At 33.0% G+C, this 17,500-nt stretch overlaps 1 protein-coding gene across 2 annotated transcripts in view; it reads left to right on the top strand.

Moving 5' to 3' along the window:
* LOC118443198 (uncharacterized) overlaps positions 1 to 17,500 on the top strand; it is a 510,470-nt gene that overhangs the window by 62,533 nt on the left and 430,437 nt on the right. For both annotated transcript variants that reach the window (XM_085656601.1, XM_085656600.1), the window contains one exon: positions 4,576 to 4,758. In XM_085656601.1, the coding sequence (XP_085512727.1) occupies positions 4,589 to 4,758 (170 nt within the window). In that variant the 5' untranslated portion in view covers positions 4,576 to 4,588. The remainder of the gene's footprint in view (positions 1 to 4,575; positions 4,759 to 17,500) is intronic.

Genomic DNA, 17,500 nt, shown 5'->3' with positions numbered 1-17,500 from the left:
GCATGCGTTGAAACTTGTACCGGAGGTACTTGCATTTCTTCCGGCAGGTTGAAGAAGGCAACCGTAATCCGGCGAATTTCGAAGAATGGATCCCACGAGAGGGGCACAAGTATCCGTCACGGTGCTTGCCTTTAGAAGGAGTAGTCGTTGCATTTTCTCCTCTTTCGTCCTTTTTCGGGGGAGGGACTTTCGACTTCTCCCTTCAATTCCCAAGCTTTCCTTCTCGTTATATAGACTCCTAAGAAGAAAATATATAAGTATATGTATGTGTGTGTATGTCTATACATGAACGAGTTAACGAATGCATTCGCCTAATGTAAATTAAAAAGTGCGTGTTATGCGAATGTATGGTGTGGATAAGTATTCCCTTCTTTCTTTTATTTATTTTTTACTTTCTTGTTTTTTCTCTTTTTTCTTTTTTTTTTTTTATTTTCTTTCCTCCAGCTCGGTCCTCTTCCGTGAGATCTTTCGAGTCCCCTCGATTCGTATCGCACGAGAAGTTTCTCGCGAATTTAAAAGGGCCGCCCTTCCGTATCTTTTCGACTACTTGCGCTCCCGTTGTAGACTTTTTAAAGTCCGTTGAATTTTCATCGAAAAACGTATCGCGTCGTTTGCGTATGCTTCTCGAAAATAAAAAGAAAAAAAAAAAAAGAAAAATTGAAAATCGAAAAGATAGAAAAAACAAAAAGAAGACAGATACAAGTCCAAATTTTCATATATAGAAATTATATCGATACGTAGAAATGTGCTTGATGATTGAAACGAATAAAATACGTTAAAGGGGAAATAAAATTTCTTTGATCGCTTATTTATTTCCTTTTTGCATCTTCCTCTCCTTTTTCCTTTTAGGGAAAGGAATTTTATCGGGACTTTTTCTTCTCTTCTTCTTCTTCATTTTTTTGATCTTTTTTTTTCTTTTTTTTTCTTTTTTTTTTTTTTAATATAAGTTCGGAATAAAAACCCAGAAATGCCTGAGGGAGATGAGAAGTCAAAAAGACGCGAAATCGATCGTAATACGATCGCGTGGAGTTTCACCTTTTTCCCCCTCTCTCTCTCCTTCTCCTTTCCCTCCTGCTCTTTTCTCCATTTCATCCCCTTCCTTCCATATCTCACACCATTCAATATCTATCCTTCGCTAATTTCAAATGCGAATTTGCGTGAAGGTAGACGAATGATATGATGTAGACTCGTCGAAAGGAAAAGAGTAAAAAAAAAAAAAATGAAAAAAGAAAAAAAACTGGAAAAGAAGTGGGGAAAAGTAAGAGAGAAGAAGAGAAAGAGAAAAAGAGAGACAGATAGATAAATAGAAAGAGAGAGCAATGAAGAGATAGATAGATAGATAGAGAGAGAAAGAGAGCGAAAGAGAGAGAAAGAGAGAGAGAGAGAGAGGAAGAGAGAGAGAAACACCGAATATCCCATAGGACCGAAACATTCAGTTCAGAGTTCTGAAGCTTTCGCGTACTCGACAGCGTGAGGGAAAATCAAGAAAGAGCGGCGGAGAGGTCGTTCGTTGATGGTTGTTAGAGAAGAGAGAGAGAGAGAGAGTGGGGGAGGCGAGAGAAAGAGGAAGAGAGAGAGGTTGTAGAGTGAGAGTGGAACGGGTCGGGACGGGGGATTAAATCGAGAGAGAAGCGACTTTAGTGGCTGAGCCTTCATGAAAGTACTCATTGAAACGGTTCACGGCAGTCTGACGTACGGCAAATCATTAATTGAAATTCCGTTACGCGAACGCCGCTCGTTCATTGCTTCCATGTATATGTATATGTATATGTGTATGTTTGCATCTGCGTATACATTGCACATCGACTTCTATGCTACTTTTACTTATCAGAGAGCAGACCAGATGATATTCCGTGTCGTTCTCTTATTAAAGTAAATCGGTAAGAGATCGAAAAGAGTGATAGAGATAGATAGATAGGTAGATAAAGAAAGAGAGAGAGAGAGAGAGAGAAAGAGAGGGAGAGAGAAAAGAAAAGAGAAAGGAGTGAGAGAAAGGGGTAGAAGGGTGACGGCTCTGGTAGCTCGCGTTTAATTACGCGACTATACGCTCACGCATCGCGCTTCATTTGATGTCTGTGCCTTTTTATCGGTGGGAAGAATGACTCTTCCACCCTATTAAAGTCAGTAGGGAATAAATCATTCGTGACGGCAAAGTAACGGAGATACGATCGTTTCGTTTTTCATTGAGATTCAATAGGAAATCTCTCTCTCTCTCTCTCTCTCTCTCTCTCTCTGTTTCTTTCTTCATACCGACGTGATACTCTCTCATTTTTTTCTCTCTCTCTGTCTCTATCTGTTTGTCGATATATAGTAAATAATAATGCTAATAATAATAATAATAATAATAATAATAATAAGAAGAAGAAGAAGAAGAAGAAGAAGAAGAAGAAGAAGAAGAAGAAGAAGAAGAAGAAGAAGAAGAAGAAGAAGAAGAAGAAGAAGAAGAAGAAGAAGAAGAAGAAGAAGAAGAAGAAGAAGAAGAAGAAGAAGAAGAAGAAGAAGAAGAAGAAGAAGAAGAAGAAGAAGAAGAAGAAGAAGAAGAAGAAGAAGAAGAAGAAGAAGAAGAAGAAGAAGAAGAAGAAGAAGAAGAAGAAGAAGAAGAAGAAGAAGAAGAAGAAGAAGAAGAAGAAGAAGAAGAAGAAGAAGAAGAAGAAGAAGAAGAAGAAGAAGAAGAAGAAGAAGAAGAAGAAGAAGAAGAAGAAGAAGAAGAAGAAGAAGAAGAAGAAGAAGAAGAAGAAGAAGAAGAAGAAGAAGAAGAAGAAGAAGAAGAAGAAGAAGAAGAAGAAGAAGAAGAAGAAGAAGAAGAAGAAGAAGAAGAAGAAGAAGAAGAAGAAGAAGAAGAAGAAGAAGAAGAAGAAGAAGAAGAAGAAGAAGAAGAAGAAGAAGAAGAAGAAGAAGAAGAAGAAGAAGAAGAAGAAGAAGAAGAAGAAGAAGAAGAAGAAGAAGAAGAAGAAGAAGAAGAAGAAGAAGAAGAAGAAGAAGAAGAAGAAGAAGAAGAAGAAGAAGAAGAAGAAGAAGAAGAAGGAGAAGAAGAAGAAGAAGACGAAGAAGAAACAACGATAGCAATAATGATAATGATGATAACAACAACGGTAGCATAGTTAAAGTAGGAATAAGAGAGTGAATAAGAGGAGGAGAATGAAAAATAAGGCGAACGAGTGACGGCAATAAAAGTAATAACGGTAAAAATAATGAGAACAAATAAAACGAAGGCTAACGATCAAGGTCGGTCTAATGAGAAGTAGCAGCAGACAAGGGCGAGAAAGGTAGTGAGATGGTGGGAGTAGGGTGGTAGAGAGTGGGCGGAAGATTGGGTGGTTTTGATGGTCGTGGTGGTGGAGGAAGGAGGTGGAAACGGACGGGATAGAAAGATTGCAGCGAAGCAGAAGCTTCAACGTTTTCCCAGTCTGGTATTATCCTCCTATCTTCTACTACATTTTCTCTCTTCTTTTCTCTTTACCTTTTTCTTTTCCCTTTCTCTTTCTCTTTCTCTTTTGCTCTCTTTCCCATTTCTCTTGTACTTTTTGAGGTAGAGCCTAGCGCACGCGACGGCCGTTATATGTAACAGTTTCTTTCGAAGTTTATTGTCGTTCTCTCTGTGATGTCGGCCTGGCCTTTTGAGTGACAGGGAAAATGGCACTTTTATGTTTCTCCGCTACCACCGCTACTACTACAACTACTACTACCACTACTATTACTATTACTGCTATTGCTACTGCTACTACTACTACTAGCACCACCTACTGGCTCTTCAGTTGTGGTAGTGCTATTACTGTTACTGACGATGCTGCTCTCGCTTTTACTACTGTCGCTCACAGCAACTCTGTTACTGCTAATGTGTCTCGTAATAATTTCACCTGCTTAATGCAAGATACACCAAGTTAATAGTAATGTTCGATAGAACAGTTTGTTAGACACATGTAACATGTACATATTACAGAGCGTGATATCAAACGAGATAAGTGTCCGCCATGATTGGTATGAAATCTTGCGAATTTTTTCTTTTCTTTTTCTTTGAAAAACATCGAGATAGATCAATTTTGTTTTCGACTAGAAGGGGAGGATAAGTCCTTAGTCATTATCATAAATTCATCCCTACTTTGTGCTATCCAATCGGCTTCGATGGAAGAACTTAAGTACTGTATAATCGAAGAATGCTCCGTTGGATTATACAGGATTTATTATAAAATGTTCTACGTTAGACTGAACAAAGACTTTATAACTCCATTGAGCTCGGCGAACATTTCGTTTGATTTTGAACATTTCGTAAAATAAAAGTTGTTTTCAACTTGAAACTTCGAAACTATCGATGCAAAATTTGAAAAGAAAAATATAGCGCCATTATATAAAAAGGAATTAAAAGATCTTTAAAACGATACGCTCTTAGAGTCCTATTGGTATTTAAAACTTTTGAGGAAGTTTTTAAGCTTTTTGTTGAAGCACTCTACATACGTACGTATATATATATATATATATATATATATATATATATATATATAAAAGGAATAAACATCTTTTTCATGTATGGGTATTTTTTTCTTCTTGCATATGGATTTTTTTCTCCTTTATTTACAGAGAAAGAAGAAACATGTCGGAAGTAAAGACAGAAAGGCCTAGGACCGCCGGTCGGATAGCACCGACTGGTCGAGTCACTCCAAGCGTTCATCAATCGGCCGGAAATGGAAGAAGGAAGGCTATACCTGTACCACCTCCTAGGGTCCCGACTCCAATGCCTTCGGCCAATAACAATCAGCAAAGGTTAGTTTACAGTTGGGACTATTGGAATAATTTCATAGTTGCATCTTTTGTTTGGTAATTAATCGAATGGTAGACGTGAACTTTGAATATTTGACTTCTTCTATGTTTGAATAACTCGAATAATAGTAGGAATATTTTCAGGTAGGTTAGTGAACTAATATAATTATGCAAATTATATTCTTCGATTGATTTGAATATTTTAATCGTAAAAGAATTTTATAAATTCCGCATTATTCGCAGTTAATTTTTCTTCTTCTATGATTGATGATGTTTTGTCTGGAAGAAAAAGAAATTAAAAAAAAAAAAAAAAAGAAAGAAGAAAAAAACGAAAAAAAAGAAACAGAAGATGCATATCCATGAATTTAAAAAAAAAAAAATACATTCAATGCGTCGATAATTTTTCATCAATTTTATGATTAAGCGAATAGATTCGAATGTATCAAAATTCAATTGACTTGAATTTTTCAACTTTTTCCACAATTTTATCTAAATAAAATATATTTTGAAGTTTTTCGATTCTAAGTATATTAAGGCGCATGCGCGACATACTACAACGCGTCTTACTAAACGGAACTAGGTATTATGCCATTTCTCATGGTTGAACGATCTAAACGAGCGCGGAATCGAACTTTTGATGTGACTTTCGAGTTGTACAGGTTGTACAAAGATAGACGCCATTAAATACGCTGGATTAGAGATGCATAGTGTTCCCTACCGACTGATTGAACTTTGTCGAGTTAGCGAACGGTGACCATACCGGTTGGTATAGGACTTCTCTCGATTAATCTAGAAGGGTTTCCTCGTACTTAAGCTTTGTTAGAAGTTTTGCCTTGTCAAAATTAATTCGTATAATAACAAACTTAGTATCGAACAAGCAATACATTTATGTAACACAAGATTACAACTACATCGATGTCGGTAACTATACGAATTAGAGAAATCTTTTTATTTTTCTTCTTTTTTTCTTCTTTTTTTTTTCTTTAATTACTTCACATCTTTTGTTATTTCTAGGTGTTAAAAAAAATGACATATTATATATGTATATACATATATAACATAAATAATATAAATAATATATTATAATTATTTATATTATATTATATATATATATATTATATATATAATATAAATATAATAATAAAAATAAAATAATATATATAATAATTATATATATAATATATATTATGAATAATATATATATATATATATATATATATATATATATTTATGAAATTTATATTATAAATTCTAGTTAGAGTAAATATTAACATTTATGATTGGTATATATGATGATTAATTTTTTAAAAAGAAGAAAAAAAATTGAATAGAAGAGAAATACGCGCATGCATGGTGTTTTTAATTTATACATATCAATATGTATAACATAATAATGCATGAAGACAACGAACATGAAATATGGGTGGATTAACAAACGTTTCTGCTCTTAAGAGAGTAAACCTCATGGACCAATGCGTGGTCGATGAGATCGCTGAAGTGGTTGGTGGTTTCGAGTTTCGCGAACTTTAATCAGCCGGACCAAACTCAAGCCGTATTCCCTTAATACCATCTATTTAATAGCGCATAGCCCTTGCTACGGAAGTCGATACAACAAGTCTAGAAGCTAGTATGAAATTTCCCCCAAACCGAAACCGAAGGACAAAGTTTTAAGCCTCATTGTTGCCAAAGTATTACGATTTTGTTGTTGGTATATAAACGTGTTAGAAAAGTTAGAAAAGAAAAATAAACAAAACATAGAGATAGATAGATAGATAGATAGATAGATAGATAGAGAGAGAGAGAGAGAGAGAGAGAGAGAGAGAGATAGAGAGAGAGAATCTAACTTCGAAGTATATTATCTTTTTCTTTTTTTTATCTTTTCTTTCGAAATCTTTCGAAAACTTATTAAGGAATATTCTTCAAGATTCTTCGTATTAATTTGCATTAAAACAAAGAAGTTAGTAAAAAAAGAAAAAAAAAACGTTTTTTAGCTCATAGTTGTCGACGATCGATGAACCGGTTTGTAGTGAGGCCTTTCTTCTCGTTTTTATATTTTTCTTGTCTAAATTTTCTTTTTCTTTTTCTCTTTTATTTGTTTTTTCTTTTTTTTTTTTATAATTGTTAATAATTAGTACTCGATGTTTGAAGTAGAAATTAATTACTTTCAGAGTAGAACTTACAGAAAGCCGTTCTCGAGTAATGAAAGTACATCGTATATTTTGGTTTTTAATTTCACATTTTTTTCCCTCTTTCTTTCTTTAAATACGAGTATCTTTATATATATATATATATATATATATATATATATATATATATATATTATTATTATTAATTCATCACTCGTTACATTTTTCAAATACGAATAATTATGAAATGATTTTTATAATCGTAGATTCGATGTATTTAATATTTTAAACGGTAGAATTCATTAAATATAAATAAACGTAGAGGACAAAGTTTCGAGCTTGGCGAGAAATAACTGTAAGTTTTCTAACTTATACGTGTAACCGGTGAAAAACATTTCTGTGCGAGATTCAGCTTCCAGTAAAAAAGAGTTAACATCAAACGCGCCGGAATTCAATGAACGCCGCTCCTGGATTTAGACGATGAGTATATATGTGCGTGTATATATATGTATGTATATATATATATATATATATATATGTCTGTATATATATGTGTATCATTTAAACTGGAATATTTTCTTCTTTATTTTTTCTCTCTCTCTCTCTCTTTCTCTCTCTCTCTCTCTCTCTATTTCTCTTTCTATAACTCTCTCTTTCTCTCTTTCTCTCTCTCTCTCTCTCTCTCTCTCCTTTTCTCTCTCTTTCTCTCTCTCTTTTCTCTCTACGCTTTTCGTATCCATTCTACAAACGCGATTCCACGGAGTCGGTTATGCGGATAAAAGCAGCACTAATTACGGATTCTCATCGAGCTATGCTTTGAATTCTTTCGTTGAGATCTCTTCTTTAAAGTCGTCGCGAATCGTGTTTTGTCGAATGGTAAAGTATCGTGTCGAGGTGTCGTAAGAAGAAAAAGAAAGGGAATTCTTTTATGATGGAATGACTTGAAATGAAAGAAAACAAAAAATTAAGAAGAAAAAGAAAGAAAACGATATTTAAACTGTTCCATAAAATTATCGTTCCTTTTATTTTAACTTAGAAAAATTAATAAGTTTTCTTCTGTTTTATTTTATTTTATTTCTCTCTTTTTTTTTTTTTTTTTTTTTTTAGAAAGCCGCTCGAGAGACGTTTCAAAATTTATTATTATTTTTTTTCTTTTTTTTTTTTTTTAATATCGAATTAGTACTTTATGTTTAGTTCATAGTTAACATTAATCTCGAGATAGTCGAAGGAGATATGGAAAGGAATGTAAAATGATGTGATGGGAAGCTAATACCTATTCGTAGATATGAGTGTATGTGAGAGAAATAGAGAGAGATAGATAGATAGATAGATAGAGAGAGCGACAGATAGAGATAGACAGATAGAGAAAGAGAGAGAGAGAGAGAGAGAGAGAGAGAGAAGTATGAACTTATCCTCGAAAAGCGTTTACTGCCGTAACACGAGTAAGTCATAAGCAGCTTAACCCTTTTGCGGATGGAATAATTCGAAACTGAGCGTTGTGGTACTCTTGTGGAGAATAAATAAATAAATATATATATATATATATATATATATATATATATATAAAATTCATTGCAAACATTTGAAAATTTATTTGATTGTAAAGCTAAAGATTTATCTATGTACATAGGTATAAACGTATTAGTCGCGTTGATTGTTTTTGCCAAATTTATATCAACGTTTAACGCTTACGTTGATGGTTTATGGTGAATGTATACACATGAGTTCATCGTCCGCAAAGGATTAAAGGGATTTGAGGTGGTATTCGTTGTATGCGTATCATGGATATTAATACTTATTCATGAATGTATGTAGGTATCTACTGTTAATTAGAGATTCTACCAAATTTAATGCGATTCGTTTCTTTCTCTCTGTCCCTCGTTATTCTCCTAAAAAAGAAGAATGATATTAAGCAAGAATAATAAGCTTGAATTTCAAAAAATGAAAAAAAAAGGAAACGGGAAGAATAAAACAATGGGGAAACATTGACAATAACGATAATAAATTCTATGTAATTGCACAATGACCGATGTATATACTTACTTAAGTATAAATGTATTTGTATACTTACGCACATATACACTTCATTTTTCAAAATTTTCCTTCTTCCATATATGTAAGTACTTATGTACTTACTTGTTATGTACATACGTTATGTATATTCGTATCCTTAGATGGTTTTTAATGAAAGATATTTGAATTTATTTGCCGTATTAATAATCAATAATGTTAGAGATTTAAACGTCGACTATTATCTAAGCTTTGTTTCTATGTTTGTATTACCTAGGATGCAGACATAAACAGATAGGAACATTTGGAATATAGAACGTTTTGTGTATGTGTGTCTGTTTCAATGTATTTCTATCTATCTACGTGTTACGAGAGTAACACAGAGGCAAAGGTTCGTTAGGTTCACGGCACGGACCAAAATTCTGTTAACCACAATTCAAATAGGCTCGTGTTTGCCGCTTTATATCAAACAAGATGTCCCGTATCAAAGACCTACCCGTATGGGTTCATTAGACAGTATTTAGCATCGTTATACCGACATGTGTGCTAATTCCCGTTACCATTATATACCTCCGTTAAAGAAATGAAAAATTCTATGTCGGTTATATGTATGTATATATGTATGCATACATGCATGTATATACATAAATATAGTAATTTGTATCGCGAAACAATGGTGAGAGAAATCCGACACATCGAAATGTGAAGTTTAATTACTGTTCTTGTTGCACACTTTTTGTGTGTGTTTGTGTATATATATATGTATGTGTGTGTATGTGTATATATATATATATATATAAAGGAGAATATATATTCCTTTTATATAAATATATAAAAGGAAAATAAAAAAGGAGAAGGAAAAAAATGATAAGGAAGTTCCTTTTTCTTTTTTATGTTTTCTTTTTTTTTTATACCAATGCTATTTATGTTTCTTACTTTCACGTAAAAAATTGCAGGATTAACAATAACGCGTTTATTCGTTAAGGAAAACGAAAGAGATCTGAGAAATATTGTCTATCGTAAATAATTAATATCTACGTTTTTTTTCTTTTTTTCTTTTTTTTCCATAGGACGTCCTTTTCTTTTTCTTTGTTGTTTTCTTCTTTTTTTCATTTTTCTTTAATGGCTGAATGCCACCGTTCGTGTCCCTTTTGGAAGTTTTATTTCATAGAGCTACGAGTAATCGCTATTAATAGGAAAGCCGGATCGTTGGTCTTTCACAGGGGAGCCGAATAATTCGGCAGGGTGAATGAGAGAGAAAAAGAGAAAGAGAGAGAAAGGAAGGAAGGAAGGGGTTGAAAATTCCTGCCTCAAAGAGATCTGCAGATCGTTGTTACTAACGAAGGCTGCTGTCATTGCGCCGGAACACGCGTCAATTAACTCTTTTTTCCCTTGTTCTTTCTCTCTCTCTCTCTCTCTCTCTCTCTGTCTCTCTCTGTCTCTCTTTATTTTTCTCTTTCTTGCTCGATCAAAGAGATCAAACTTTGATTTTGTACTCAAATAGAAAGAGGTCAGAGATGATCCAGATCTTTAACGATGACGAAGAACGACGACGATGACGACGATATCTTACGAGAATTAAATGATGAACAGATAAAAAAAAGGGAAGAAAAAAGAAAAAAAACATTAAAGGCGTTCGAAAACTCAGAAGGAGTTCCTTTTCTTTTTTTTTGTTTGTATTTTTTCTTTTCGTTTCCTTTTAATTCTTTTTCTTTTTTTGTTTCTTTTCTCTCTCTCTCTCTCTTTCTCTCTCTCTCTTGTTTTGTTTTTGTTCAGATTAATAGATAATTAAATTGATTTAGATAGAAATAGTACGTTTTTCCGTACGTAAAAGGAAATTTGATTTCTCCGTACATTTTCAATGTAGAAATTAATTTCAGAGTAGTTCATTAAGAAAATATCTAATTAATCGTGCGATGAACATGTGTCGTTTAAACGGCAAACCTTTAAACATAAAACCATACAAACTCTCGGCTTTTATGGCTGAGTTTTACATTTACCTCTTTTGCCGAATAGGATCAAAAGGTTTCTTTTTCCTTCTTTTTTTTTTTTGAAGGATTCTGATCATATACTTATTCTTCTTTTTTCTCTTTTTTTCTCTTTTTTTTTCTCTTTTTTTTTTTCATCAGTACGATAATAGATACAAACGAATATATCATTACTAAACGAATATGTTAATACCGCAGAAAAAATATTGTTATTGATCATTCTACATCGATTACGATTTCAATAGTTTCGAACGAATAGTTTTAATCATACAATTTATTTCTAATTCCGAATACACCGTGAGCCAAAATAGGTATTTAACTGGTATTCCTGGTGAGATAACCCACAAAGCGAGTAGTATCCATAAACCGGTTAAAAAGGTTATCGTACTGCAAAATCAATGCTTGGAATAGCACCGTGAAACTCACTCGGTGAAAATATTTCAACTTTGGCATAATACGTTTCGCGTATGCACTTTTGTCTGTGTACTCAGGCGCCTGCATACGCGTACTGTATGTTTCGTTCAAAACCAAAAATTACGAGGAAAAAAAGAAAGAAAAAAAAAAGAAAGAGGAAAGAAAAAATTTTTAAAATAAAAATGCACTTTACAGCGAGAGAAAACGTAAATGTTACAAATTTTTAATAAAATTTTTGAGGCGGATAAGGGGAAGGAGGGTGTTCTTTTTTCATGCACTTTTTTTTATTTTCTCTGTCCTTATCTTTTTTCTCTTTTCTTCTCTCCCTCTCTCTCTATCTCTCTATCTATCTATTTTTCTCAATGAATAAAACTGAGAGAAAGATATTTGTTGCTTTTTTCCTTTTTTGGTTTTTCTGTTTTTTATTATTTTTATCACGATGCAAAGCACTCGTCATCACTGATGTTAGGGTATACCTGTTTGCCAAAGAACTGACGTTTCGATTTTGTTGGTTCTGGTTCGAATACCTTGAGAGCCTTCGGGGACACGTTCGTAGATAAAGGATATGGAGGTGGTGATCATGCGACTCCCGAACCCGTGCCCGACAATTTAATGAGCCGGATTTCACGGGATCGGCGTTGAATGGAAAAGGGACTCGGTAGCGTTATATGAGAGAGTTCACTGGCGTATGAGCCAATCGTCGAAGAACGATGAGTGCCATGTAGAGAATAGAACGGGGGTGCGAAGGCAAAAGGGCGGAAGACAGAAAAAGAGAGAGAGAGAGAGAGAGAGAGAGAGAGAGCGAGTGTGTGTGTGTGTGAGAAAGAAAGAGAGAGAGAGAAAGTGAGAATGCATACGGGAAAATTCAGGGGTCAAAAGCCCGCGGAAATTTTCGACAAAAGCCGCACGCATTGTGCTCGCCAACTGCGAAAAGCTCGTAACGAGGGCTCTAGTATTGCTCCTGTGTGTTGTGCTTACTACGAGCACCCGAAGCTTTATTCTCTATCTCTTTTTTACATTACGCTTATCCGAATCCGACCATTGCATATTTCTTTCTCCCTCTTTCCCTCTCTCTCTCTCTCTCTATCTCTCTCTCTCTCTCTCTCTCTCTCTCTCTCTCTCTCTCTCTCTCTCTTTCTTTCTGTTTCTCATCATCGTATTGCATTTAAGCACCGGTCACACATGCTTGAAACCCTTAGCTATACCTCACTTTTCGCATAGCATAAATGTAAATCCCCTTTATGATTCATTCATTTTCGAAGTATTTTGAATTATCGAATGTAAGTAACCTTATATATATCTATAAGTAACCTATAATATATTTTTTCCTTTCTTTTTTTTTTTATTACTTTTTTTACCTTTTTTTTCTTTTTCACCATAGGTATACGATTTTGAAAATCGAGGATAATTTGTCTTTTTTGGGGAAGGAGGGCGGAATTTTTCTTTTTTTTGTTTCATTTAAAAAATTCTGTCGAATTTTCGAATTATTAAAAAATTTTCTAATTTATAAAATCGCGAGGATTAAGTATATCCAATTTTGTCTTTTTCTTTTTCTTTTTTTACCTTATCGTTCTATTATATTTATTTATAATGATGGTATATGAAATCGTATTTGTTTTATCAATTTTACGTAACGAATTGTATAACTACGATATTATTTTCAATTAATATAATTACAAAATTTCGATATATATGTATATATATATATATATATATATATATATTTAGCGTTTGATAGAATATGTATAATAGAGAAAGATAAAGAGTGGTAGAAAACAGAGAGAGAGAGAGAGAGAGAGAGAGAGAGAGAGAGAGAGAGAGAGAGAGAGAGAGAGAGAAAGTGAGAGAGAATGAAAGAACGAGAGGGAAAATTGAAAGCAGAATGAAGAGTGAAGACTTGAACAGGCAACAAGAGGGATATATTAATTCATTCGAAAACAATACATTGTTATTACTGGCGGGAATATCGATTAGTTAGTGCGCGTGTATACCTATCCTTTTCGTAGTTACACTCGTTCAAAAGATTTGTACTTCTATCTGGAAATGTTTGACAGGTGATGCGCGGATTTCTACCCTCGTTACGACCCTTCGATCGTTTCGAACGACTACGCCAGACGGAATCGAGCTCTCACACCTCTCTCTCCCTCTTCCCCCCCTCTCTCTTTCTCTCTTTCTCTGTTTCTCCCTTTATTTTTTTTTCTTTTTTGTTTTTTTTTCTTTTTCTCCTTTTTTTATTTTCACCACGATCCTTCCTCTTTATATCGTGCTTTCGGTAGCTTTAGAAAGCTGTGAACGCGTGAAAATCGAGCTCGTTGCTTCGATTGCCACGATTTCATGGTTTCGTTGATTGTCGAACCGTATACGTCATAATGAATGTGAGAGTTGGTTAAGTTGTGTAAAGTGTCTGCTGATTAAGTAAAGCCTGGGATGTTGATCGATACTTCAAAAATCACATTCGATGTACACATACATGTTATATGTGTATGCACCAATAATAGGGATGGAAGCATGTGTGGAGTGGGGTTGAGAGGAAAGAAGAGCAGGGAAAAGATAATTATTTGCAGTTTGTCGCCTCGTACATATACCTTCTTTTATTTTAATTTAGACTTGCGTATTCTCTCGAGATCGTTTTATTATTCAAGTTAACGCATCGAATTCAATGTTTATTTGATATAAATCGATACGTCCATTTAATATATTTCATAATTGATTCCAATACAAAGAAATGACAAAATTTCATTATATTTTTTCATATCGTCAATAATTGTTAAAGAATTGATATGATTAATTAACTTTTTGTTATTTTCGAGGAAAATCGATTATTGATGACCGACGTGGCACTGTAGCTATTAAAAAAAAAAATTTTTTTACTTTTTTTTTCTTCTTTTTTTTTCAATTTTAATTCACTTTAATTAAAATGAAGCACAGTTCAGTGAAAAACAACGATCAACGGTTATTAATAAACTGTGATTTCTTAGATAACATTGTAATAGCGATTTGCGTTATTAATTTGATTTTAAAAATATTATTTAATCGAAATTAAATAATATGAAGATAATTTCATTTATATACATACACATACACATATATATGTATATATATAATAAATACAGTGTATTAATCGAAATCACAATTTCTATCGAGAATAGAAAACAAACAAGAAAAAGAAAAACAAAAAGGAAAATAAAAATACGATCGGAGTATATACGTACGCGCGTATAAAGCTTAGTTTACCGATGTTTCGTAAAAATTTATTGATTTTGCACGTGTATAAACGTTAATATTTGACGCGAATAAACAGCCATCGTATTCGTCAAAGAGTTAATTGCGTTTTGAACTCTACGAATCGAAGGTTGTTGATATCGTCACGCACATATTGTTATGTGTTTGCATTGAAACGATGATGACGATGATACCATCCTTTAACTTTAATCTGTCAGAGCAATGACTTTATAGATTTCTGTTTTATCGGCACGTTATATACGGTGTCATTTTAGAACGAGCCGCCTATCTCGATCTGGCGGTGACTCCTGGAAACATCGACGTCGCGACGCCGATGTTTCCTGTCGTCTCCGTTGGTCGGCGCCACGACGTTGATCTTTGCTGCTACTTTAATCAAGAAAAGAGAGTGAAAAATACAAAAAAAAAAAAAAGAAGAAAAGAAAAAAGAAAGAAGAAAAAGAAAGGACTCATTATATTATTTCTATTTCTTTTTTTTTTTTTTTATATATATTTATATTTATAACTTTCATAAATAATTTTCTTCCTTTTCAATAATTATTTTCACGTTCGAAACACGTTCGTAAATTTTCTTTGTATTTTCATTTCGAACGATATCATACGTACATATATGTGTATATACATATATATACATATATATATATATATGTGTGTGTGTGTGTGTGTGTGTGTGTGTGTGTGTGTGTGTGTGTATGTATATATAAATCGAATATCATTTCTACTAATTATCAAATTTAATTAAGCACCGACGATATCAAAGGCCGAGATCATCGTACGTTATATTCACGTTTATTTTATATACGATTACATACCAAGCACACGATTATTTAACGGCACATTTTCTGTCTCTCGTTAAAATAACTTGGTTCGATTCCGCAGGTAATAATTACATGCTAATCCGGCTTTGAACATTGTAAAGTACTCATTTGCGTGGATTACCGTTCGTTCGATCGGCGTACATTTTTACTGTAGTAGAGAAGGGAACGAGTTTTTTTCTTCGATCAATTAGATCACATTGTGTCCTTTCTTTCTTTCCTAAGGATTAGCAGTTGGGTTTTTAATTAGATTTTTATCGTTTTACGAGACATTTGGAATGTTCTCGCTCTCTCTCTCTCTCTCTCTCTCTCTCTCTCTCTTTCTCTCTCTATCTATCTATCTATCTTTTTTACTTCCTTTTTTCTCTTTTCTTTTTTTTTTTTTTTATTTCGTTCCCTTCACTTGGCGACAATATTATATTGCGGTCGTTAAACTTGAAATCACGCAGCGATTATCGGTAGGGCGAATACTTTATCGAACCTTCAAGGTCGTTAGCCTAATGGAAACGACGTTAAATGTTGAACGATCTATATAGTGCACTTTCCTAGTTGGCGTCATCTAGAGAAAAGTTCGAGGAAGATGAAAAAGAGAGAAAGAGAAAGAGAGAGAGAAAGATAGAGTGAGAGGGGAAAGGAAAGAGGAAGGGAAAGAGAAAAAAAAAGAATAAATACGAACGAATAAAATGAGAGAAAGAGAAAGAAAGAAAGAAAAAAAAGGAAGGGGAAGCATACGGCTCCAATAGCGCGTGAACGTTCTTAATGGAGCCATTTCAGTATTATAATAGCCGATCGTAGGAACGATTGGCAGGCTCTGTCGCTTGAAGATCGTGTGTCATATCTTTTCAATGGTTCCCTAATCCTTTCATGAGATTAGAAACCGGTATATACATACTAATCTTTCTTAATGTAATAAAGTTCTGGATAAGTTTGAAAATGAAAAAAAGAAAGAGTGAGAGAGAGAGAGAGAGAGAGAGGAAGAGAGATAAAATAATAAATATATAGATAGAAAAAGAGAGAAGAAAGATAGATTAATAAATAGATAGATAGAAAAAGAGAAAAAGAGAGATAGTTTTCGATTATCGACTTTTAAATTAAAGAGGAGACTCGAAGGATGGTACTTAAAGATCGGTGCTTAAAGATAAACGGTAGGGATTAGAAATCTTTTTTTCTCTCTTTAATCGTCTCTTTCGTTATATATTTTTTCTTTTTTCTTCTTTTTTCCAGTAAAACGACGGATAATACATGTACGTATATGCATATGCGTATGCATATGTATATGTATATGTATATGTATATGTATATGTATATGTATATGTATATGTATATATATATATATATATATATATATATGTGGTTCTTAGACGATCTCCATTTCGAACAAGACAGTTCCGTTTTATTTTATTATTCGACAATTTATGAGGTCAATCATGAGATAAACGAGACTCTCTCTTAGGCCTTTACGTTGCGTCGAAAGTATGATCCTGAATGGGATAGAAAATTGCAAGGAATGACGTTATAAAACAGAGATAAAAGCTTGATTTTAGTGTCGTTAATTTTCGTCGGTAGCTATTATAGATTTTACGATCGGTGCTTTGCCATGAATTTCGACAAGATTTACCCCATTCTCCCCGGTTCCCCCCGTTTGAACTCGTAAACTAACACGTTTTGTGCCTTGTACGTTCATTAAAATTGTTGGATTAGTAATACCATAGTTATCGTTAATATTAAATAGTTATTTGTTTTGTTTCGCATGTTTTAAAGAAAGAGAATTATTTCGATTAAAAAGAGAGAGAGAGAGAGAGAGAATGAGAATGTTTCATTTTATTATATAGTACAATACATATGTAATATTGTTTATATATATATATATTATATATATATATATATTATATATATATCTTTTTATATATATATATATTTTATGTGTGTGTGTATGTGTATATTGTATGTAAGACTATAAAATATATTGTATATTATATAATAATATTTTATGCAAATTTTATACAATGATATTATATAGTACAAAAATTATTATATTATATCATGATATTCCTTTTTATATTAATAATATTATACTATATATATATATATATTTATAACTATATATTATATAATGATATAATATTAAAATATATAATATATTATATAATAT

This window comes from Vespa mandarinia, chromosome 4 (assembly GCF_050613455.1).
Source record: "Vespa mandarinia isolate Hongniang chromosome 4, ASM5061345v1, whole genome shotgun sequence".
In the NCBI taxonomy this organism is placed as follows: domain Eukaryota; kingdom Metazoa; phylum Arthropoda; class Insecta; order Hymenoptera; family Vespidae; genus Vespa; species Vespa mandarinia.
Note: the sequence above shows the minus strand (reverse complement) of the source record. Positions and strands in the feature narration are given on the sequence as shown.